General features: G+C 44.8%; 1 protein-coding gene across 4 annotated transcripts in view; it reads right to left on the reverse strand.

Annotated features, from left to right (window-relative positions):
- Window positions 1-2739: 2739 nt before the first annotated feature.
- plxna4 (plexin A4) overlaps window positions 2740-24110 on the reverse strand; it is a 675025-nt gene continuing 653654 nt past the window's right edge. For all 4 annotated transcript variants that reach the window (XM_078553048.1, XM_078553047.1, XM_078553046.1 and 1 more), the window contains exons 29-32: window positions 23153-23322; window positions 11370-11582; window positions 7227-7377; window positions 2740-3768 (exon numbers count right to left, since the gene is read on the reverse strand). In XM_078553048.1, coding sequence (XP_078409174.1) covers window positions 3673-3768; window positions 7227-7377; window positions 11370-11582; window positions 23153-23322 — 630 coding nt within the window. In that variant the 3' untranslated portion in view covers window positions 2740-3672. The remainder of the gene's footprint in view (window positions 3769-7226; window positions 7378-11369; window positions 11583-23152; window positions 23323-24110) is intronic.

Here is a 24110-nt window from a genome sequence, read left to right on the forward strand (position 1 = left end):
TAGGCCTTTTCCCCTCTCATTATAAATTTACTTCTCCCACCCAGCTAAAAAAAAGTCAGTGACAAACCCGCCCATGACCCTGACAGCTACCCTGCAACAATTTAATACTGGGAACAGCATTAATTGTATCAAAGCGAGACTTTCTTGGGAGGTAATCCCACCTTAGAGAGCTGCCGGCCAGCTGGGCGGCTGATGGCTCTGTAGTGCCAGCAGCGCCAGCTGGGAGTGGTGGCCACTGCTGGGACTACAGGCAGTCCCGAAGGAGGAGCCCAGGTTCAGTCCGGGGTCAGAGGTCTCAGTGAAGGGCCAGGTTCAAGAGGCCAGGGAGACAGTGATGTCAGCCCATTCGTGAAGATGATCGGGAAACTTGTGACTTTGGTTTGCCTGGTGATGCCGTACCTTTCCTTTCTCACTCTTTGTGATTTTTAGTGAACGTGCAATGTTCTTCCAACAATCAACTTCCAAATGGACAATAATATTTGAATTGAATTGAGGGTTAAAGAGGTGGAATGACCTTTTCGGCTGGTGCCTCTCATGGGCCCATGGCGGTCCCAAAAGAGATCCCTCCCCACCTTGCCCGACAGAAGTCCACGCAGCTAAAGCTCCCAGGCTTCCAGCATGGTGTGGGCCTTCCCCAGATGCACGTAAAATGCTGGCGATAGCAGAACGAGGCTGTTAAGTGACCATTAATTGGCCTCCCCTGCCACCCCCTCCATAAGATTTCAGAAAGGTTGAGGAGGGGGTGGGTGGGTATTTGGAAGAAGGCCACCTGCTGGATTTTATATGCACCCACCACTCCCTCCACCCCTCCCCCCAACCCCACCCCACCTTCAAACTCTCCGTGGGGGAACATGAAATCCAGACCTTTGAGAGCAAAGGTGTTTTCGATCTCTCACCAGCTATCTTTTGGGACAGTGAATGAAATTGGGTGGAGGGATAAGGGCGAGGTTAGTGACAGTAGAACAAGGGGGAAGATGGGGATAAGTGGGTTGTGGCCAGTTCAAAGGGGAAGAGGTAGGGGTAGCATTGAGAGTGAGGACATGGCAGGAAAGGGAACAGGGTGTGGTAAGTTGAAAGGTTAGGGACATAATGGAAGGAAAAGGGTAGACAAAGCATGAGTATTCTCTAGAGGAGATGGAAAGTCAGTCTTAAAGGTTACATTTACCCTAGAAACTCCATCCCAAAAGTAGCCTTTTACCATGGACGGCTGTTTTCCTTAGCACACTATCTCACATCATCCCCCCCCCATCAAAAGTAAATGAAAGGGGGGAGCAAAAAGAGGAATTAAGTTAAGGAAAGCAGAAGAAGAAGAGAGGGACAGAACCAGAGGGAGAGACAGAGAAAGCACTGGGAAGACAGTAGAAACAGACAAGAGGGAGACAACAGTAAAAGCCATCAGTATTGTGCCCAATTTTTTCGAATATCACATAACTATCCAACACACTCTTGATTTGGCTGAACAGAGTTTCATTTACTGAGCCAGCGTTCATTGGTACCCCTGACAATGGGTGATGCAATGCATGACCCTTGTTACACAGTGCAACACAGACTCTATGTGAATAATATCACAGGCCCTCTGCAAAACATTAGACAGTTGTAAACGATTTTTTGTAATAAACTTTATTCTATATTACAAATAGTAAATTTTTGTTCTGAACTGCAAAATAGGAGTGCATCATATTTACATACACAGGTATACAATTGATATAACAAAGTACTGAAGCTTGCCTTTATCAAGTCATTTCATTTCTTTGTTTAAGTAGTATATTTAATTATAGTCATTGATTAGGATAAAAACCTATGTCGCTTTGTCTTGACGCTTTCTAACACTGGTTTCTAAGGGTAGGTTGTTACAAATATTTTATTCCTTTGTTGTCGATTTAAATGGAGAGATGTTCGCGTAACAGTCCATTCAGGCTGGGCACACTATTCTCGAGCAAAACAGAAAATTAAAAAAGAATTCAAAACGGACACATCCACAATCATGGCATTGCTGATCTTTGTTGCCGCAAAATCATATTACATGCGCTTCTCGTTTTAAATAAAGAACAGAAAAAAATAATTCAAAAAGAAAACGAATAGCCAGGTAGCCCGGGCCCTTGCCAGGACTGACCAATCACATTCACATCACAAGTCTGGCACAGCTCAAGGCAAATAAAAAAGCTTTTTCTTGTCTTATTCCCATTAAATCTTTTTTGGCGCTGAATGAGTAAGAGGGGCGGCTTCAAATTTCTCAATAGTATGATATTCGTGTCCATCCAATACGCACACTTGGGGGGAAGACAGGCTCCAGGTCTTTCAGTACCGACCGTGAGATGACGCAAGACTTGTGTTTGCCCCCTCCCTCCCCCTCCCTCCCCCCCCACCCACCCCCACCCCACCTCCGACCATTCCACACCAAGGTTCTGGCTCCCCCTACATCTAACACGTGCAAATCATGTTGTTGCTTTCACAATTTAATTATTTTCTTTCATCTCGTTCTCCTATAAATAAAATTCACAGTTTGTCAATCTGTCCGTCTTCCTGTGCAAATAAAGAGGAATGCTTGTTTGAAGCCAGCTTGTCGTATTTTTTTTTGTATTTTTTTTCTCGATGAACCTCACACATTAGGTAGACACCTGTAAATAAATTGTTTTTTTTTTCCACAGTGGCACTTATTTTCGAACAGCACTGAAATCCTTTGGTCTTCGCTGGCTGGGATAATCCATTGTTTCCAAACCAAATGTCCTTTTTTTGCTCTTTGTTCTCCAGTACCCCAGAGTTCCAAAATGTCCCCAGACTCTGGTGAAAATTGAATCTGTCCATTTGTTTGAAATGGGTTCGCATGATCACCTACACGTTTTTCCTTACTTCCTAGCACAAGGTTTGGGATCTAGAGTACCTTTCTTTGTTTATGTGTTTGTGTGTGTCTTGATTGTACCTCTCCCTGCGCCATGACCCATATTCATAGCTCTGGAATAAATTTTACCCCCAAGTCCAATTGTTGAGATCAGCCCTCCACCATTTTGCGGGACTCTCTTTCCCCTCTCACACACTCCTTCACCAGATAAATTGCAATACTCATGCACACATTTTTGCTTCTCATAGGTCTGCCATCTCTGGCCATGAAGTCAACCTAATAAGAAACCATATTATTGTCTCATCGATCTCATATTCATCAAAGATATTTCTGTGACAAGGTCTCCGATTTCCCCACAAAAACATCCCAAGGCAAATGCTTGGTTGAAGCCATATCAGATATCAATCTGTCCCAAAGGAAATCGCTGGCAATCTCACACAGAATGTGAAGATTTTCTGTCCTTCCTGGTTCCTGTCACATCGACAGCGAGAATGAAGACTGTCAAGTTCCTCTGGAGATGATGGCTGAGAAAACCACTGTGAGCCTTAGTCCCTTGCCAATTGTTTTCTACTTGAGTGATTTGTTTTATTTTTTAAAACCATGAGGTGATTTGTGTAGTTTAACCTTTCACTGACCTTTTGATATATCCAATAATGTTATGGGTGAGAGAAAGAACGAGAGAGAATAATAGATGAAGAGACAGAGATAATGAAGAGAGATAGATGATCAAGGTGACTTTGCTTGTAACCAATCATAACTTGCACTTGAAAGGCGACCATCTTTAGTCAGGCACAGCTTGGCTTCTTTTACCCAGCGTTCCTTGGGAGAGCCACTCAGCTCTCTATGGACATAAGGGCAACCACCTGTTCAAGTTTGTAAGCTAATCTCTGCCTCCTGGATTGATCTTCACATTCTAGAGTATTGACTACCTGCGGATGAGAGCACAAAAAGGGGATGTTAGTATTGAGTTTAACAATGTTATACAAAAATATAAAATTCTTAAATATTTTGCGGGTACAGGTTCCTCCACTGTGCCGAGGTAGCTGGTCAGAACTAAAGTGATGGTGAGAATACTGCACGTCACCTTATTAGAGTGAAAACGTGATTTGCAGTTGTTCAGTCCTATTTGCTATCAAGGTACATCTGCTATAAAGTTCACAGAATAGGATTGGGCTTAGCAAGATGCTCCCGTTGGTCAAGTAGCTGGATGTCATTTGATGTCTAGGTGGACATCTAGCGGGTTACTGATGTCGGGAGTGGATGGGGGTGGTGTTGAATCATATAGATTGTGGGAACCTGTAAAAAGCTCCCGTTATGTAGGACTAACACAGACATTCCCTATTGGTTAGCATAAAGATGGTTACAGCAACAGAAGAAGTATTCACGTCACAGCCTATCAGACTGGCAATCACAAGGAGTAGTTGAGGTGAGTGGTATAGATGCATTAAAGGGGAAGCTAGATAAACACACAAGCAAGAAAGGAATAGAAGGATATGTTGACGGTATGAAATGTAGTAGGTACAGAGCCTAAACACCGGCACAGATCAGTTAGGCCAAATGGCCTATTTTGTGCTGCATGTGCTATGTAATTCTATGTATTCAGACAGTGAGTCGTCTCCCTACATATTGTCCTCCATATACAAGAACAACATGTTAAGGAAATCTTGCTTCATCTCTAACCTCTTGTTGATATGGCTACAGTCAGTTCTTCCCTCGAGCTCCTCTCCAACTCCTGCAACCCTGCAATCACACTGCATTGGGCATTTGAAACCAATGGTGATAGTAGACCCAACAGGTCCATCACTGTTCCCTTTTCCACTAGGCTGGAGCACCTCTTCCCCAAGTGTAAGGAATTCTTCATTCAATGCAAGCAAGTAAAAAACAGGGAGAGCTAATCAGCTAGTTTCAGGCAACATTTAGAAAACCCTCCATGACTCCATAAGGCAATCAATTGAGGTCCAAGAGACAAGGATCAGCAATAGAACATTGCTAAGTAAATGTAACTCTTCCAATGCCACCACCCATACTCTCCCACCCCGACTCCCCCAATGCCAATTTATTTCCAATTCATGACTAACCTTCTAAGACCTGAGAACTTTGGAAGCTTCCCATTCATTCCTTTCTCCAGCGATTTGCAGGCTTTTAGGATGCAAGCCTTGTTGTCATTAAGCACAACCTGATTTACCTGATCCTTTCTTCTACCCTTTGGTGAAACATGGTGGTGTCTAGCATTATGCTTTTCCTAATAAAACCCATAACAAGGCCTTTATTGCAAGGAAATTGGAGTACAAGAAAAAGGAGTCATGCTACAAGTGTACAGGATTTTGGTGAGACCACATCTGGAATAGTGTGTGCAGTTTTGGTCTCCATATTTAAGAAAGGATATCCTTGCATTGGAGGCGGTACAAAGAAGGTTCACTAAATTGGCCCTTGGGATGAGGGGATTGTCCTATGATGAGAGGCTGAGTGAATTGGGCTTGTATTCTCTGGAGTCTAGAAGGATGAGAGGCTGTCTCATTGAAACCCACAAAATTATGAAAGGCTTGATAGGGTGGACGCTGAGAGATTGTTTCCACTGGCTGGGGAACCTAAAACACGGGGGCACAGTCTCAGGATAAGAGGCCGATCATTTAGGGCTGAGATGAGGAAAAATTACTTCACTCTAAGAGCATAGGACTTAGGAATGGGAGTAGGCCATTCAGCCCTTTGAGCCTGTTCCATTCAATAAGATCATGGCTGATCTGGTTGTGTCTCAACTTGATTTTGCCGTCTGCTCCTCATAACCTTCGACTACCCGTCCAACAAAAATCTGTCTACCTCTGCCTTGAATAAATTCAATGACCTAGCCTCTGCTGCTTTCTGGGGAAGAGAGAAAAAATTTCTCCTCATCTCCGTCTTAAACAGTAGACCTCCTGCTCTTAAACTGTGTCCCCTGGTTCTAGTCTCTCCCCCAAGTGGAAACATCCTCCCGGTATTTACCCTATCCAACCCTTTCAGGATCTTATGTGTTTCAATAAAATCACCTCTCATTCTTTGGAGTGAGCATCTTTGGAATTCTCTATCACATAGGGTTGTGGATGCTCCATCGCTGAATACTTTTAAGACTTGGGATAGACAGGCTTTTGGTCAGGGAATGAAGGGATATGGGGAGCAAACGGGAAAATGGAGTTGAAGCCCAAGTTCCGACATGATTGTATTGAATGGCAGTGCAGGCTCAACGGGCTGTGGTCTGCTCCTGCCCCTATTTCTTGCGTTCCTGTGGCCCTTGGTTGCCCCAGTGCCACCAAACAGATGTGCAACTAAACCATAAAACAAAGGAAACTTATAAAATTAAATAATATTACACCTAGTGTCCACTATGCCCTCCATCCCTGCAATGTCCACCAGTCACGGAAGCTCTTCTGTACCAGTGGACACAGTATGTTCCTTACCCTGTGGTACCCTGGCATGGATCAGGGAGGTTCATTTGGATGGAGAAGGCGAGAGGTGTGACGAGGATCCCCTATCAGGTAGATGCTTTCACATATTCACAATCTTCTTTTGAAGGAAATTGTGCAGTAGAAGGATTCACAATTACATAGACAAAACCTCTTGCACTATGGGTTTCGGTAAGCTTTCAGGGAATCAAGGGTTAAGGGAGGCAGGCAGGAAAGTGGAGTGAGGTCACGGTCAGATTAACCACGATCTTATTGAATGGTGGAGCAGGCTCAAAGGACCGAATGAACAGCTCCTGATCCTGTTTCTTAAATTCAGTTAGGCTTCACCATTTTGGAAATAAAGGATCCTCCTTGACAATTTAAACCATGTCTTCTGTATTGAAATCTACAGCTCCTGCACATTGCCTTGGAATATAGAAAATCCAAACCAAAATATTATCGGTGCTTTGAGGGTTAAATTATGAGTGCAGGTTGCATAAACATGGCTTCTATTCCCTTGCGTGTAGGAGATTGAGGGGGTCATCTGATCAAGGTATTTCAAATGTTAAAAAGGATTCGGTAGGGTAAACATGGAGGAACCATTTCCTCTGAGGAGATAATTGAGCACCATGGAACAAAAATTAGAGCCAGCCATTCACAAGAGAAATCACAAAGCACTCTGTCACACAAAGGGGAGGAGAACTTTGGAACCCTCTCCCCCAAAAGGCTGTCAATGTTGGGGGATCCACGGGAACTTTCGAGACTGAGATGGCTTTTCGTCAGGTAAAAATATGAAAGGGATATGAAGCAAAGGAGGCAAAACAGAGTGGAGACACAAATCAGCCATGATCCAATCGAATGGCCGAGCTGGCCTGAAGGCCAACTTCGGTCCCTGATGTTCGAACCAAATCAGACAATGCTAGTGTTTGGTGTCAGCTGATCTCTAGTCTCTCAGTCAACAGAGCAATTACCTCCTCACTGTATTTGCTAACGTAAGAGTAGATTTCACTGAGGGCACTCATTGCATTGAATTCAGTCGTGTGCATTCGGGATTGCTCTGCTAAATAGGCATTCATGTCCTGGTCGCTGATGGCTGGCATTTTTCCAATGTCTGCATAGTACCTGTACAGAAGAAAGACAGATAGGCAAGATTGGTCAACATGTGCTTCTTCACAAAGTCTTCCTAACTCTTCAAATCAGAAAGGGGTGGGTGGGGGGGTGGGGGTTGCGGGAACAACATCTCATCAAAACTGAAGGCAAAAATTGAGAATACCAAGGTGCCTATCCTTTTAACAACGCCCTTTTGGGCAGGGTGACACCATCATAACTATGATGCGCAACTCTCCACCAAATTCCAAACCATAAAGGCAAACATATGCGATATTTTTATAAATCACAATTCTGTGGAAAAATTTGTCCTGTAATGGCGGCTAACTGGTAGCATCACCCCAGCCAAACCTCCAACAGGAAAGAAAAGCTATTGAGCCTTCTTAACCGGGAATGTGCCAATATTTGCAGTTAATCCGCAGGAGTTTGCTAACATTTCCCAGGGGTCTTCAGGAGTGAGATCCTACATTCAGACAATTCCTGAAAGTGTGTCAATATTTGCAGATGATCCCTCGGAGTCTATGCCAGAGTTAGAGGAGATCCTCTGGAGTGTGCCAATAGTTGCAAAGTTTGGGAGCATGTCAACATTACGGAAATTCCTCAGACGTGTGACTATATTTACAGATTGGTGCCCACACAGAGATTTAAAAATTGCTGCAATCGGCTCATCAACCTCTCGATGAGTAAGCTTGCCAATGGTATGTTAAGGGTTAAGATCAATGCAATGCATTTTTTGCTTTCTTGTTGGATTCACATTGTGGGAAATTCTCCAATTTGTTCTTCACGCTTGGCACCATTTCCCCCTTTCAAACTCTGCATTGGAATTAATCAAAGGACATGAAGTGCAGCAGAAGCATCAATCATTGTCAGCCGGGCCCATTCTACTGGTACAGGGCTTTAACACATTACTAGACATGAGTCTGAGGATTCTCATCTCCTGGGACAGACATGTGCCTGTGGCTCAGTTTATGCTATGCTTAGGGGGCTTTTTCTTTTGCCTAGTTGTTTAGGGAGACCTTGTCAGCTGTGGGTCTGTTGGTAGCATGCTCACCTCTTGAGACAGAAGGTTCTGGGTTCTAATCCCACTCCAGGACTCGAGCGCAAAAATCAAGGCTGAAACTCCAATGCAGTACCGAGGGAGTGCTGCATTGTTTGAGATGTTGACTTTTGGTTTAGATGTTAAACTGAGGCCCCGGCTACCCTCTCAGACGAATTTAAGAGATCCGATGGCACCATTTTGAAGAAGAGCAGGAAAGTTATCTGCAGTGCCCTGACCAATGTTTATTTCTTATCACAAAAACAGATGACCTGGTCATTGCCGTTTGTGGGAGCTTCCTGTGTGCAAATGGGCTGTTGCATTTCCTGCATTCCAACAGTGACTACACTTCAAAAAGTATTTCATTGGTTGGAAAGCACATTCAGACACCCAGTGGTTCTCCAAGGTGCTATATAAATGCAAGCCTTTCTCTCTTTCTGTGTATCACTCTCTGCCTTGTTATTTTTCTCAGGCAGGTGCAGGTCTCATGGGGCTCTGTTGCAAAGCCCCCCCGCCCACCCCATTGTGATGATTGAAGTTAGCTCCATCAATCTGGCCCATACGTAGAGCTGTGAGTTCCCACTTCCCATTTTCAATTTCATTTCCTGTTGGGAGAGAGCTTAACCCACAGAGTGCAGCGTCACAAGAGAAACCTGCACATCTTGCAGTAGCTTCCCTCCGAAAAACCCGCCTGTCAGAGTCAGCGGTGGCCCTTGCCTTTGATTCCGAAGGCCGTGTGTTCTAGTCCCACTCCAGCAACCTGAGCATAAACTAACACTCCTAGTTCACAACCACAGGGTGCTGCAAAGCACTTTACTGCCAATGAAGTAGTTCTTTGAAGTTAAGTCACTGTTGTAATGTAGGGGAACGTGGCAGCCAATTTACACACAGCAAGCTCCCACAGACTTGGAAAATAACTAGACAATCTGTTCTGTTGGTTCGTGATACTGACTCAGGGATAAATATTGGTCAGCACTCCCCTGTTCTTCTTTGAAATAGTGCTGTGGAATCTTTTACTACCACTTCAGAGGGCAGATTGGGCTTTAGCTTAAGCAATTAGTTCTATTGGGCGATTGTGGGCATTTGACAGAGAAAATCATCAACAGAGTACAACTGTTCCCCTCCATGTCACACACAACCCTGACTTGGGACTATGCCACCGTTTCTTCACTGTCACTGGGACAAAATCCTGGAAGCCCCTCCCTAATAGCGCCGTGGGTGTACCCTACACCACATGGGCTGCAGCGGGTCAAGAAGGCAGCTCACCACCACCTTCTCAAGGGCAATTCGGGATGGGCAATAAATGCTGGCCCAGCCAGTGATGCCCACATCCCGTGAATGAATAAAAAAAAAACCTGGTAAGGGGGTTGTGGGGGAGGGGGATGGATTAAAACTCAGTGAAAATCAGAAAAATCTCCATTGATCTCCATAATTAACAACAGGCCAATTAGCAAAGGTGTGACAGCCCAAGTGGTCTCCTTCTGTTCTACAATTCGAAGTGAATCATTATTGCAACCTCTAGAATTCTCACCTTTCCAGGATTTCATTAACAGTTCACTAATTAGGAAGAAAAACAAGAAATTTGCCTTTTTTTTAATGCTTAAAAGTAGAATTGTCATCCCTCGAGAGGCTTGTGCACATTTTTTCTGACGTCTTATAACCCAAGTGACAGATGCATCTCTACCGAAAACATGCTCCCCTCCGATGTCCTCCTTTATTTTACAGGGAGGTAAAAAGCCAAAACAGCTTGCTGCTCCTTGAACTGTAAAACCCTGCAGAAGATTTGATAATGAACTAGCAGGAATACTAATGGGGGGAAACATAGAGAAGCTGTTTCCACTTGTGGGCAGATCATCTAGGGGCCATAGATACAAGGTAGTCACTGATATATCCAATTGGGAATTCAAGAGACACGTTCCTGCTCGTAGAGTAGTGAGAATGTGGAGCTCGCTGCCACAACGTGTGTTTGAGGTGAATAGAAAAGGGCATTTAAAGGGAAGCTAGATAAACACATGAAAGAGAAAGGACTGGAAGCATATGGAGACTGGGATAGTGAAGAAGAGTGGGAGGAGGCTTGGATGGAGCATAAACACTTCCGTGAATTAATTAGGTCTGTTTCTGCACTGTAAATGCTGCGTAATATTGAATATTCCCTTCTGTAAAAGTGCCACTTCGAATACTTCCACAATTTACTTTAATTTGGTTGAAATATAGAGAAATGTAATTGTCCATGACAATTTACTGCTTATGAGGCCTCTAAAGTGCTATTATGAAATGTGAAATAATAAAGGAAATATTCCCTCAAGGGATTGTTAATGGTCTCTCTCCCTCCTTAGCTAGTGTTATTTTTTTAAATCAACATTTCAGTTCCAGTATTGACAGTGGGAGAGTCGGGAGTGTTGGATCAGACAAAAGCCATCTGCTCATCTCAGTCATCCTTCAAGCATTCTAGGCTGTCCTGACAGGCAGGCATTGAGCATCAGTGACTGGAGTGTCATGACAGTTCAACTTAATTGAAGCTCACTCTCTGCCCTGTTGGCATGGATCGAGAAATCGCTATGTTCCATCCACCCATTGTTCCCTCCCCATAGCCCACCCATTCATCAGCAACCCAGTTAAGATTGCTTGAACCTCCAGGATCGTAGAGCCTCCAGGAATTAAAGATTAATCTCCAGAACACTGTTGCGAACAAACAACCAGGAGAAAAACTGTGGGGGCATTAAAAAAAATGGTGCACTTAAAAAATTTCCTTTCGATATTTTGTCAGTTCTAAAAATATTGGATAGGGGGGGACATGTTTGATTGACAATGAAGAATCATCTAATTGGATATCGAAAAGTCTGTCTGCTTGCCCCTTGGGCAAAAGCGATGCGCCCTAATTTCAGGCAACCAATGGTGTGAATGTAGAGGTGGGCCGATTGGAGGCAGCAGGTCATGTGGTGGAACCCTGGCCCCAGTGCCCGGCACTAACCTTTCTACCCAGCTTTTGTAGTTGGGAATGTCCTTGGCGTAAAGCAGCTTGTTGGACGGTGAGTCTTTGCCCAGCCTGTGCTCCGATGTCGAACAGGAATCCATGAAGGTCTGGGCTACGACCGAGAGGCAGGCGTCTGTGATGCTGCTTTTGTGAATGTCAAAGACAAACTGAGGATTCTTGATCACGTTCACCCAGAACCTCAGGGGTAAGCTGCAAGGGAGAAAGAAAGACAGGGTTAAATACAGCAGATTCCTTACATCAGGTAAGCTTATGGTCGCCAACTCCTCCAGTCTCTGGGGTCTCCAGGAATCAGAATCTAATCCCCGAGACTCTGCTGGGAGCAATCCACAAGAAAAATCACCAGAGTAATAAAAAAAGTTATTTGAACACTTCAGTTTATTATATAGAAAGGGCAGTTTGACTAAAAGTCAAGAATAATCCAATGAGGTAATGAAGAATCCAACTGCTTTGCGATTGATGAAGGAAAATGGTTCACCATGAGGTTGGTCATGTAAGGTAACCAATGGGAGGAATGTGGAGGTGGGGCAGTTGAAGGCAGAAGTTCATGGGGTGCAACCTCCAGGGATATGTCCGACCAGAGTTGGCAACTGTAGTTCAGCTTCACAGCAGAAGTGACAAGGTAGGTTTGAATGCAGAAGCTCCAGCAACCATTTGATCTCATCCTTTCAGTCTCTTCGCATTACAATGTCTACCCATTCCTGAAGCAAGTCCCCATGCATGGGCCTCGACTGACCTCCCTAGCAACCAGCTCCAGCTGATGAAGCTCATTAGGTTTTCTAGCTCTCGAGTTGAATATTTTCGTCTGACAGTGTCTTTGCTTTCAGATGTCACATGACAAGGTAGCATCTCCATATCCAGGGCTTGTCGAGGCTCAAGCTAATGGGGTATTAGTATAATTTTAACACTGACAGCATTGTTAATCTGGACCTGATTGCACCGTATCTCTGTAATAAACAGCAGGTACATTCGAACAGATGAAATGATTGCTGTGTGGTCAGATCAAATTAGCTCACAGATGAATCTCAGCTCTTATCAATTATTTGTGAATTTCAGCCTGTGCTAGGAACTGTAATTAAACATGCCGTCACTCAGCCGCTTTCAAATGCTTTCAGCTTCTTAAAAATGCTGTTTGTATCTTTCTCCATTTCCTCCATCTCAATCTCCTATTTTCTTACTTTCTTCACTCAAGTTTTTTTATGGTCATTCGTGGGTTGTGGGCATCGCTGACTGGGCCAGCATTTATTGCCCATCCCTAATTACCTTTGAAAAGGTGGTGGTGAGCCGCCCTCTTGAATTTCTGCAGTCCGTGTGGTGTCACATCTCCATGTGGTTACAGCCATGTGGGCTGTAACTTAAAACCTAATGATCTCAATCCTGAACTTTATTTTTTTTTAAATTTTTTAAAGAAAATCATGCTTTGCTTACTGATAATTCTAAGTTGTGCATGATCAAGAATGAACATCAAGCTGCCTGCTTGCATCTGCATAGAGATGTAACCACCATCTCTAACCACAGTGCTGTTAAGAGATTTTGACCCAGTGACAGTGAAGGAACGGCAATATAGTTCCAAGCCAGGATGACACCACTTTAGTACATTTTGTCTGCACCTTCTTGAAGATCTTCACCCCCTTCCTAAAGTTTGCTGCCCAGAATCGGCCATTGTATCCGGCTGGGGCCTAACCAATATTTGTAAAGGTTTAGCATAACTCCCCTGCTTTTGTACTTCATGGGGCTGGATTTAATGCAGGCTCTCACGGCGGACACCAATTTGGCTGGGCCCCACTTAATTGTGAGAGAGGGGCCATGTATCAGTCACCCCAGTAGTGGGAAAACCTCCTCTGATTAAGTTGGAGGGTGGGAGAGACTGTCCCGGGATTCTTGGCTGTCAATGGCAGGACGTCAGTTCAGCTTAATACTGAGCCAACTGACACCCATTATTCCAAGAGACCACCACCACTGTTGGGCCTCCTCCTCAATTGAAGCCCCTGGCGGCAGAGGTCCCGCCCACTGAGAGCGGCTTTCCAATCAGAGGCCAGCAGCTACTTGTTGCCACCAGCAACAGTGGGAGTGGTGGCAATTCACCCACCAGCGGCCCAGGAGCATTGGGGGATCCCAGGCCAGAGGTGAGTCATGGTGGGATGGCAGTCACAGGGTTAGGGGGGGATCATAGGAGGGTGGCGCAGGGGGGTCAAGGGCAAGGGCAGGGGAATAGCTTTCAGCGATACCAGGGCTCTCCCCCCACAATGGAAGCCACTGGCAAACCCAAAAGGGTTTCTTGGGTCACATTCCAAGGGTGTGGAAAAGCCGTGCGGTCTCCATTAAATCCCTGAAGTCCCCCAAATCGTCCGCCCACTGCTGAGTGAGCGGCAGCATGAAGACTTAAAGTGGGCATTAATTGGAAGTTCAAGAGCCTCAGTTGGGAGTGGGCTGGAGAGGTCATCCACAAGCGCTCCCACCCTGGACTTAATTGGGGCAGAGGCAGGATTGTGGCAGGATGTCCACCCACCGCGCTTCCTCCCCCACCCCCGCCGCACTGATTAAATGGACCCTCAGGGGAGGGCATTAAATTCTACCCTATGTTTCTGAGTTTTATGTCATCTGCAAACTTTGAAATGATGTGCTCTTCACCCAAGCCCAGGTCACTCATTTATATCAAAGAGAGCAGTGGTCCCAACATCAGGCCCTGGGGACACCACTGCACACTTCTCCCAGCATCCCCCCTACCCCCATTTACAAAAGCAGCCAATAACCACTGCTCTCCCCTTTCTGTCCCTTCGCCAATTTTCTATCCAGGCAATCGCTGCCCTTTAATCAAATGCAAAGCGCCAGGGGTGCCGGAAATCTGAAATAAAATCAGAAAAAGCTGGAAATACTTTTTATTTCCCTTCAATCACAGGGGCTTCAATTTTGCTGACAAGTCTATTATGTGATGCTTTATCCAGGGCCTTTAAACCTAATGAATGTAAGAACGTAGGAACCTCAGCCGTGGCTCAGTTGGTCGCACTCTCAACTCCGAGTCACAAAGGTGCCCTCCCGCTCGGTAGGATCTGCAATCTGCTGCTCAAGTAGGAGGGAGAGAGGGTGCCTCCATCTTGAGGCACGGCAGTAATTGGGGCTTTATTTAGTGTGTAATGTACCTTTAAGAATAATACGTGTTAGGTAAGATCACATGATCTGTAGTAACCAATAGGAGAGTAGCTTGGGCGACCTCAGCAGTCAGTGCAGAGATAGAGTTGGAGTTGAAAGCACACGTGCAGCTGCTGCTGAGTGTATTGTAAATGAAGTTAATGCTTCCACCCAAGAAGTGTCTGCAGATCAACTCCATCATTAATAGCACAACTCAGCCACCCTACAACAGGCACCCTCTCAGCATCTAAAACTTTTGAATTTAAAACATGGCCAATGGCCACAGCTGCCAGCTTGCCATTGTGAAGGGGAGCCCCCTCAAAGAGTGGACAATGTCCACAGCTTTGGCCAAGCAGGTGGGAAAGACTGTCTGGAGCCCAGGTCAACTGATCTCCGCCAAGAGGCCGTTTCTAGCCTATTGGCCTGTTCCTGACACTGTGGCCTGAATTTTAGGCTTGTCAGCCGAGCACGATCAGCAGAGCCGGAAGTGGATGTGAAATTCGCTCCCACCCACGATCAGCTTCGGACAGCGATTTCAGACTCGCTGGCCAATTAACGGCGAGAGGCTCAGTGCTGCCGGGAGGTGGAGGTGTGAAGGGATGGAGCGGCGGGTGGGGTGTTGGTGGGACAGGTGATGTTTCCCTGGAGAGGCCGAGCCTCACTTCAAAACTCCTAATTCCTCACCTCTCCAAAATCCTCTGGGCCTTTTATCCCACCCTGGACGTAGAATGGTTGAAAAGCGTGAAGCCTGCCTGGCTGATTGGCCCACACACCAAGCGTTAAAGTGCACAGGCCACTCAAAGTCGTGGTGAATTGGAGCTTTAATGGCCTTAATTGGCCCTTTAATTGTCGGTGGGCACGCTTCCAATTTCCGCGCGTGTCCGTCAACCGAAATATCGCGAAGCAGTGTAATGATGTCTGGAAACCCTCCCGACACTTCAGGCCCCATTTCACGATGCGTTGTGCCCGCCACACGCCTGCACAGCAAAGGCAAAATTCTGGCCCGTGAGGGGCCCAGATAATTGTCCTTTAACTTACTTTAATTCTCTTGATGTTTGAAGCACAAGATTTCCAATGTGAAGGCAGATATCTGCCCCTTTGAAGAGGCTCTCATCACTTCAGCACCTTATCTGAGTTCAGCTATTTCAGTAACATCACTAAACAATCCTCCTGCTTTCGTGGACGGTGAAGAGCAACATTTCACTGTTTTCGCAGTTGTAACTTGCTTAAGCTCAGTCACTCAACCGCAAGTGGGGCACTCTGAGGGGATGCAAGACGAGGGTCAAACTCAGATCATTCTCAGCTAAAACAGCGGGTCAACTCAGGAGCCTAGGAAATGAGTAGGGCTAGTTTGAGTAAAGTGCAGATTTAGAGATCTGTGCTTAAAAAGAAAATGTGCTCAAAAGAATGGCTTTGAAAGTATCACAGTACTTAATAGGCCAACTCTCCCTAAACCAGAACCCCTAGGCAATGTTCAACTATTGTAAATTATTTGAATTAATATCTCCAGATTTCAATACATAATTACTACCATCCTTATCAGCAGCAAAGGATGGTCCTGTCTAAATGGGAATGTGTTTCCCCTCAGCCAACAGGTGGAACTGGCCAAGCCTGATCTTCTTTCCCAGGTTATTGAATGGCTGATGCTCAACCTGTTCATTTTAGGGTGGAGCTGTGGAGAGAGGCCAGGGATTCTGCTCGTGGATCAACGTCCCTCCCCACCCCCCTCCCCCCCTGTTCATTCAGGGCCAACATTGACTCCCAGTGGTGACTGCAACCTCTTTCCAATAACTTGCAAAATATCTTTCTCAACCTCGTGTTTAAATGGATTCCTGGATTCATCCCCTCCTTATCTACAGAGCTTCCTCCTTGATCCCCTGCCCCCAAGCTCTCTGTTCATCCGACTCTGGCTCTTTTAAAATGGATCTCCCCCTCACTATTGGCTGCCTTACCTTCACTTGAATGTGACTTACAATGGAGTGCCGAAGTTGAGCGCTTCAGGGAGCTAAGCGGAGGAAGGGAAGGAGAGGTTTGGTTGCTTTTGCCTAAACGTTTTCAGGTTCCAGGAACTGATTATTGTTCTGCTACAGGAGAAGAAGCTGGTTAATTGGTGAGTATCTGGTAAGCAATTAAGGTTTATTCTATTCCTAAGGCTAAAGTACCATATTTTGAGTGAGAGGTGAGCGGGAGAGGATAAAAGGTGCGGATCAGGAGGCCTACCCGCAGTGAGACCAGCGGCGGAGTGACATCATGAACCACAACGTGACACAAGTGCAGGGAAAACAGCTGATTGGTGAGTAGGATTGGTGAGTACTTCTAGTCTTTAAAGTAAAAGTAAGGTCTTTAGTTTGTGTTTAGGTCTCTAGTCTTTTTTCTCTCTTTTTCTTAAAAATAGCTTGTTAAGTATAAGATCAAAACTGGTGTAAAAAAAACAATAAAGTGTAAAGAGCATGGACTCTAGAGTAATTAACTAATAAATTGAATTAAATCCGATAGTGATGGCAGGATGGGTGATGTGTTGCTGCTACAGCATGTGGGAGATGTTGGACACTAAGTTGATCCAGAGTGAGCACATCTGTATTAAGTGTTTGCAGCTCGAGGGACTTCGAATCTGAGTTGAGGAGCTGGAGTCCGAGCTGCAGACATTGCCCCGCATCAGGGAGGGGGAAAGTTACCTGGACACTCTGCTCCTGGAGGTGGTCACACCCCTCAGATTAGGTCATTCAAATTTGGTCTGTGGTCAGGGACAGGAGGGTGTGTGACTGCAGGTGAGGCAGGTATGGGGACCCGGGGGGGGTAGCGTCTGAGGAGCCTCAGCCCCTGCAATTGTCCAACAGTTACGAGGTTCTTGCAAGCTGTGTGGACATGAGCAGGGACTGCAGGGAGGATGGGTGAACTGACCACGACATCATGGTACAGGGAGCCATTCAAGTGGGGGGAGGAAATATGAATGTAGCAGTGGTAGGGGACAGTATAATTAGGGGGGCAGATACTGTTCTCTGCAGCCATGAGCAAGAGTCCCAAAGGCTGTGTTGTCTGCTTGGTGCCAGGGTTAAGGACATCTCCTCAGGACTGGAGAGGAACTTGGAGTGGGAGGGGAGGAATCCAGTAATCATTGTCCACGTTGGTACCAATGACATTGATTGGACTAGAAAGGAGGTTCTGCCGAAAGAATTTGAACAGTTAGGAGCCAAATTAAAAAGCAGAATGTCCAAGGTAATAATCTCAGGCTTACTACCTGAGCCATGGGAAAATTGGCAAAGGGTAAATAATGTCAAAGGGTTAAATGTGTGGCTCAAAGATTGATGTGGGAGGAATGGGCTTCAGTTCATGGGACACTGGCACCAGTGCTGGGGTAGAAGGGAGATGTTCTGGTGGGATGGGTTTCACTTGAACCGTGCTGGGACCAGTGTCCTGGCTAATCAAATAACTAGGGCTGTAGAGAGGGCTTTAAACTAAAAAGATGGGGGGAAGAGTTCTGGAGAGGGGATACGTAGGCTAACAAAACAAAAGGATATGGCAGCCTTGCAGGGCAGCTATTTAGGTAATGATGCCCAGAGTGTGACAGGAAGGGGCAGAGTGTACAAACATAAAAAAAACAGCAGCAAATAGTGTCAAATGGGGAAAAAATGGCAAAAGGTAAAATTAATGGCTCTTAAATGCACGTAGTATTCGGAACAAAATAAATGAAGTAACGGCACAAATAGAGGTTAATAGGTATGACCTTATAGCTATTACAGAGACATGTTTACAAGGAGGTCAAAGCTGGGAACTAAATATTTAGGGGTATGTGACTTTTTGAAAGGACAGGCAGGAAGGAAAGGGCGGTGGGGTAGCTTTGTTAGTACGAGATTGAATGAGTACGATAGCAAGAAATGATCTTGGGTTGGAAGATGTAGAATCCATATGGGTGGAGGTAAGAAATAACAAGGGGAAGAAGACACTGGTGGGAGTAGTCTATAGGCCCCCTAATAGTAGCTATAATGTAGGACAGAGAATAAATCAGGAGATAATGAGGGCATGTAAAAAAGGCAGTATATTAATCATGGGTGACTTTAATTTTCATGTAGATTGGGAAAATCAAATTGGCAGAGGTAGTCACAAGCAAGAATTCATAGAGTATATTCAGGGCGGTTTCCTAGAACAATATGTTGTGAATTCAACCAGGGATCAGGCTACTTTGGATCTGGTCATTTCTAATGAGGCAAGTTTAATAGATGATTTCAGAATAAAATGTCCCGTAGGAAATAGTGACCATAACATGGTAGAATTTAGCATTCAGTTTGAGGGTGAGAAACTTGGGTCGGAAACAACTGTGTTAAACTTAAATAAGGGTAATTACAAAGCAATGAGGACAGTGGACTGGGAAAATAATTTAGCAAAGAAGACAGTTGATGAACAATGGCAGATGTTTAAGAAAATAGTTCATGACTCACAACAAAGATATATCCCAGTGAGGAAGAAGGATTCTAGGAAGCAGATAAACCAACCATGGTTAACCAAGGAAGTTAAGGATAGTATCAAATTGAAAGAAAAAACATACAATGTGGCAAAGATTAATGGTAAGCCAGAGGATTGGGAAAGTTTTAAAAACCAACAAAAAATGACCAAAAAAAAAAAGTGGGAGAAAATAAACTTTGAAGGTAAACTAGCAAGTAATATAAAAATGGACAGTAAGAGATTCTTTAAATATATAAAAAGGAAGAGAGAGGCCAAAGTGAACATAGGCCCCTTAGAGAATGAGGCTGAGGAAATAATAATGGGGAACCAGGAAATGGCAGAGGAGTTGAATAAATACTTTGCATCAGACTTCATGGTAGAAGACACTAATAGATTTCCAAAAATACTAAATAATCAAGGGCCAAAAGTGGAGGGGAGGAAATAAACACAATAACTATCACTAGAGAAAAAGTACTAGGGAAACTAATGGGGCTAACGGCCAATTAGTTCCCTGGACCTGATAGGTTGCATCCTAGGGTATTAAAGGAAGTAGCTACACAGATAGTGGGTGCACTGGTAGTAATCTCCCAAGAATCATTACATTCTGGAAAAGTCCCAGAGAATTCGAAAACTGCCAATGTACTACCCTTATTCAAAAAGGGGAGATAAAAACTGGTAACTATAGGCCAGTTTGCTTAACATCTGTCATTGGGAAAATGTTAGAGTCTATTATAAAGGATGTAATAACAGAGCATTTAGAAATACACAATATAATCAATCAGAGTCAGCAGCATGGCTTCATGAAGGGGAAATCATGCCTGACAAATGTATTAGAATTCCTTGAGGAGGTAACAAGCAGGATAGATAAAGGGGAACCAGTAGATGTAATATATTTTGATTTTCAAAAGGCATTCAATAAGGTACTGCACATAAAGGTACTTGATAAGATAAAAGTCCATGGTGTCGGGGGTGGTATATTAGCATGGATAGAGGATTGGCTAACTAATTGAAGACAGGGAGCTGGGATAAGAGGGGCATTTTCAGGATGGCAACCTGTATCTAGTGGAGTGCCACAGGGATCAGTGCTGGGGCCACAATTATTTACAATATATATTAATGACTTGGATGAGGGAAGTGAATGTACTATTTGCGGCTGACACAAGAATAGGTGGGAAGGCAAGTGGTGAGGATGACACAAAGAGTCTGCAGAGGTGTATAGATAGGTTAAGTGAGTGGGCAAAAACATGGCAGATGGAATATAATGTAGCAAAGTGTGAGGTTATGCACTTTGGCAGGAAGAATAGAGGAGCTGAATATTATTTAAATGGAGAAAGACTGCAGAAAGCTGCAACATAGAGGGATTTGGGGGTCCTCGTGCATGAATCCCAAAAAGCTAGCATACAAGTTCAGGGTAATAGGGAAGGCAAATGGAATATTGGCCTTTATTCCAAAGGGAATGGAATATAAAAATAGGGAAGTCTTGCTAAAACTATACAAGGCACTAGTTAGACCACACCTAGAATACTGTGAACAGTTTTGGTCCCCATTTATAAGGGGAGATGTACTGGTATTGGAGGCAGTCCTGAGAAGGTTCACCACGGTTGATCCTGGGTTTGGAGGGATTTTCTTATGAGGAGAGGTTGAGTAGGCTGGGCCTGTACTCATTGGAGTTTAGAAGAATGAGAGGCCATCTTATTGAAACATATAAGATTCTTACATAAATAAAAACAAAAAACTACTGCGGATGCTGGAAATCCAAAACAAAAACAGAATTACCTGGAAAAACTCAGCAGGTCTGGCAGCATCGGTGGAGAAGAAAAGAGTTGACGTTTCGAGTCCTCATGACCCTTCAACAGATTCTTAGTGGGCTTGACAGGGTAGATGCTGAGAGGTTGTTTCCCCTTGTGGGACAGTCTAGGACCAGAGGGCATAATCTCAGAGTAAAGGGTCGCCCATTTAAGACAGATGAGAAGGAATTTCTTTTCTCAGAGAGTAATGAATCTGCGGAATTCTTTACTGCTGTGAGCTGTAGAGGCTGGGTTGTTAAGCATATTCAAGGCTGAGATAGACAGATTTTTAATCAGTAAGGGAATCAAAGGTTTTGGGGAAAAAGCAAGAAAGTGGAATTGAGGATTATCAGATCAGCCACGAATGGCAAAGCAGACTCGATGGGCCGAATGGCCTACTTCTGCTTCTACTTCTTACGGTCCAGGTGCCTAGGTTCACCTGCAGAGATTGCTTGCCGATGGCCCACTGCTTCTCCTCCTCTAACACCCCCTGTAAAACCTACCTCTTTCACCAAGCTTTTAAATACCCTTCCTCCTTTCCAAGATCGCCGTGATTCACCTCACTGTCAAATGATGCACCCGCATCCCCGACGATTACTGTCCTGGTTCATTTGTACAAAGAAATGACCACCAAGGTGAGGTACCAGAGTCCTGACTGCACCATGGAAGCCATTTCCAAGCAAGAATTGACACCTTCAGGAGAAGGGGGAGAGAATCAAAACAGGGTATGGAGGGAAACTGCTCATTTAAAAAAAATAATAATCAATTCTCCTGGTGTCATAGAAACAGCAGACTGCTGTTGTGGATATTTTGCCCTCTCTCGCGTGTGATGAATGAAGCAACTTCCACACAATTAAGGACATTATGCCTTGTAGAAAGTAAGCATCTGCTTTATTTTTTATTACTTTTAAATGAGTACTTAATCTTCCAGCAATTTAATCAATGAGGGGCACGAAGTGATAAGGAAGATGCTACAGTCTAGCCTGACTTATCTCAGCCGTTTTTAAACACACTTTGTTGAGGGGCTTGAGAAATAAAAACGAATGGAGTTTCTTATCTTTCTAACCAAGGGAGAGAGAAAAACAGTCTGACCTCTGCAAACCTCGCTCATATCTTGCCTTGGTTTGGAATGGGTAAACTAAATAGAATGAACAGCGCATAATCAAACCATTCTATCACTTGTTTATTAATGCAGTCTGAATTATTAGCCTAGCTCCCCCCACAGTAGGAAAAAAACAGCTCGGACCAGTACTCTTATTTCCCAGCTTTTATTGGTGTTCCATTTTCAGGTACACAAGACCAGTTCGGACCAGTATTTGTATTTCTCAGCTTTACTGTTTTTTCGTTCTGGGGGACTGGTTCAGTAACACAACCATGTCTCTACCGTGTCTGTCCTAATGTCCCAGTCTTGGACTTGGTGTCAATCGTTGCCTGATAATGCTCTTGTGAAGTGCCTTATGACATTTACCACATTGAAGTCGCTATACAAATGCAAGTTGCTGTTGCTGATATCCAATGGGACTTCTAGTTGATTCAGTACCCTAACCAGTCGACTCAAATAAATCCATGCCTATAGTCATTTGGCGGCACTGAACTTGAGTAATGCTGAAAAAAGAGACACGTCTAAGCTTTTTGTCTTGCACTCATCAGGACACTCGCAAGATTACCAATATAAGGGGGGAAAATAACTATTTATACTTATGTGGAGAGAATGCTGATTGGTTGGCAAGTGGCGTTGCCATGGAGAATGCACCACTGATGGTGACTGGCAGTTAACTGCCAACCATTATTTGGAATTTAAACCAGGCGGCTTGACTCTGATTGGTCAAGGCATTGCCCTGAGGAATGAGTCAGCGAATGGCTGTCACTTATTTTGTTTAGCTGAAACAAGCCCAATGTATGTACATGGACTTTCTGTCTGCAGACAAGCGAGATATGAAAGTGGCGGACATTGACACTGACAACTGGGAGACAGCTGCTGACCTCTGGAAGCTGACTGTTCGGAAGGACATTGGAAAAGGCGAGTGGAAAGGAAAAGCTCAGCTGTCTGAAAAGAGGGTCCAGAGCAAACAGAGTCCAGTGAATCATGCACTTTCTTAGCCCACTATCTTTCTCTGCAGCAAATGTGGAAGAGACTGCCATGCCAGAGTGGGGCTCCTGAGTCACACCAGGCGATACTTAACACAGAATTGACCACCACAACGCAAACCATCATCTCACAAGACGATAGATAACCATTACTGTACAGATCTTGGCCTCTTCAAGTGGGTATCTCAACATTGAAAAACTCGTTCAACACCACCAGGTCTTCCATCGTTCCCAGTGGCACGAATTCCAACCATTTACACATGCTGGCATGGCCCCCTCAGCCCACCCACGCACAGTGCCTTCACTCTCAGTACTCACCAGTTGCTCTTCCAGGTGTGTCTGACGTGCGGGTCATGGATCTGATGCTTGTCCGCCTGCTCGTCCAGAAAGTCGAACATGTACTTGATGGCGAGAGGCAGCGCACTCCCTCGGTGAGCCGTGCTGAAGATGGTCTCAAAGAGGTCATCCACAAACTTCTGCAGGGTTCCCTGCAGAAAAATGAAGAGAAATAAAGCTAAGTGCATGTCATTAACAAGATCATGGAGATATTGTCCACTGCCTTCACCACTGACAATGGTGGAAACTGCCAGGGTCTACGTGGTGTTTGTCCAGTAGTGCAACCCTTAAAGATTGGAACACTGGCACACAAGTCTGCCAAACTCTCTATACTTTAAATCCTTATTGTTTTAAAAGAACATTTCAGTCTAAAAGTCCGCATCTCCTTTTGGTCCATCCTGCTGTTTCTCTGTCAGGAGCATGCCAGAGTACCGAAAGTAGGCCAACTGCCCAAAACACATGGACATGGCCTGGTAAAGGTTGGGAGTTCCTTCCATCTATAAGAACTCCCGAGGAGATTCCCAACGCTGTTCCATAGTTTGAGTGGTGGCTCAGTGGGAGCAACTCTGAGTCAGAAGGTTGTGGGTCCAAATTTCATTCTGGAGGACTGAGGGAGTGCTGCACTGTCAGAGGTGCCGTCTTTTGGTTGAGACATTAAACCAGGGCTCCATCTGCCCTCTCATTTGGATGCAAAGGATAAGAACGTTGGAACAGGAAGAGGCCATTTAGCCCCTCAAGCCCATTCCACATCATACAATGAAATCATGGCTGACCTGTGACCTAACTCTATAAGCCTGCCTTTGTTTCATATCCATTCATACCTTTGGCTAACAAAAATCACAAAGAAATGCAGAAAGGTGCTTCTTACCTTTTTTTTTTACACATTCTCACACACATAACACACACTTTTTGTCCCTTTGGGGAATAGTGGGTGGCGGGG

Source organism: Cetorhinus maximus, chromosome 12 (assembly GCF_964194155.1).
Source record: "Cetorhinus maximus chromosome 12, sCetMax3.hap1.1, whole genome shotgun sequence".
In the NCBI taxonomy this organism is placed as follows: Eukaryota; Metazoa; Chordata; class Chondrichthyes; order Lamniformes; family Cetorhinidae; genus Cetorhinus; species Cetorhinus maximus.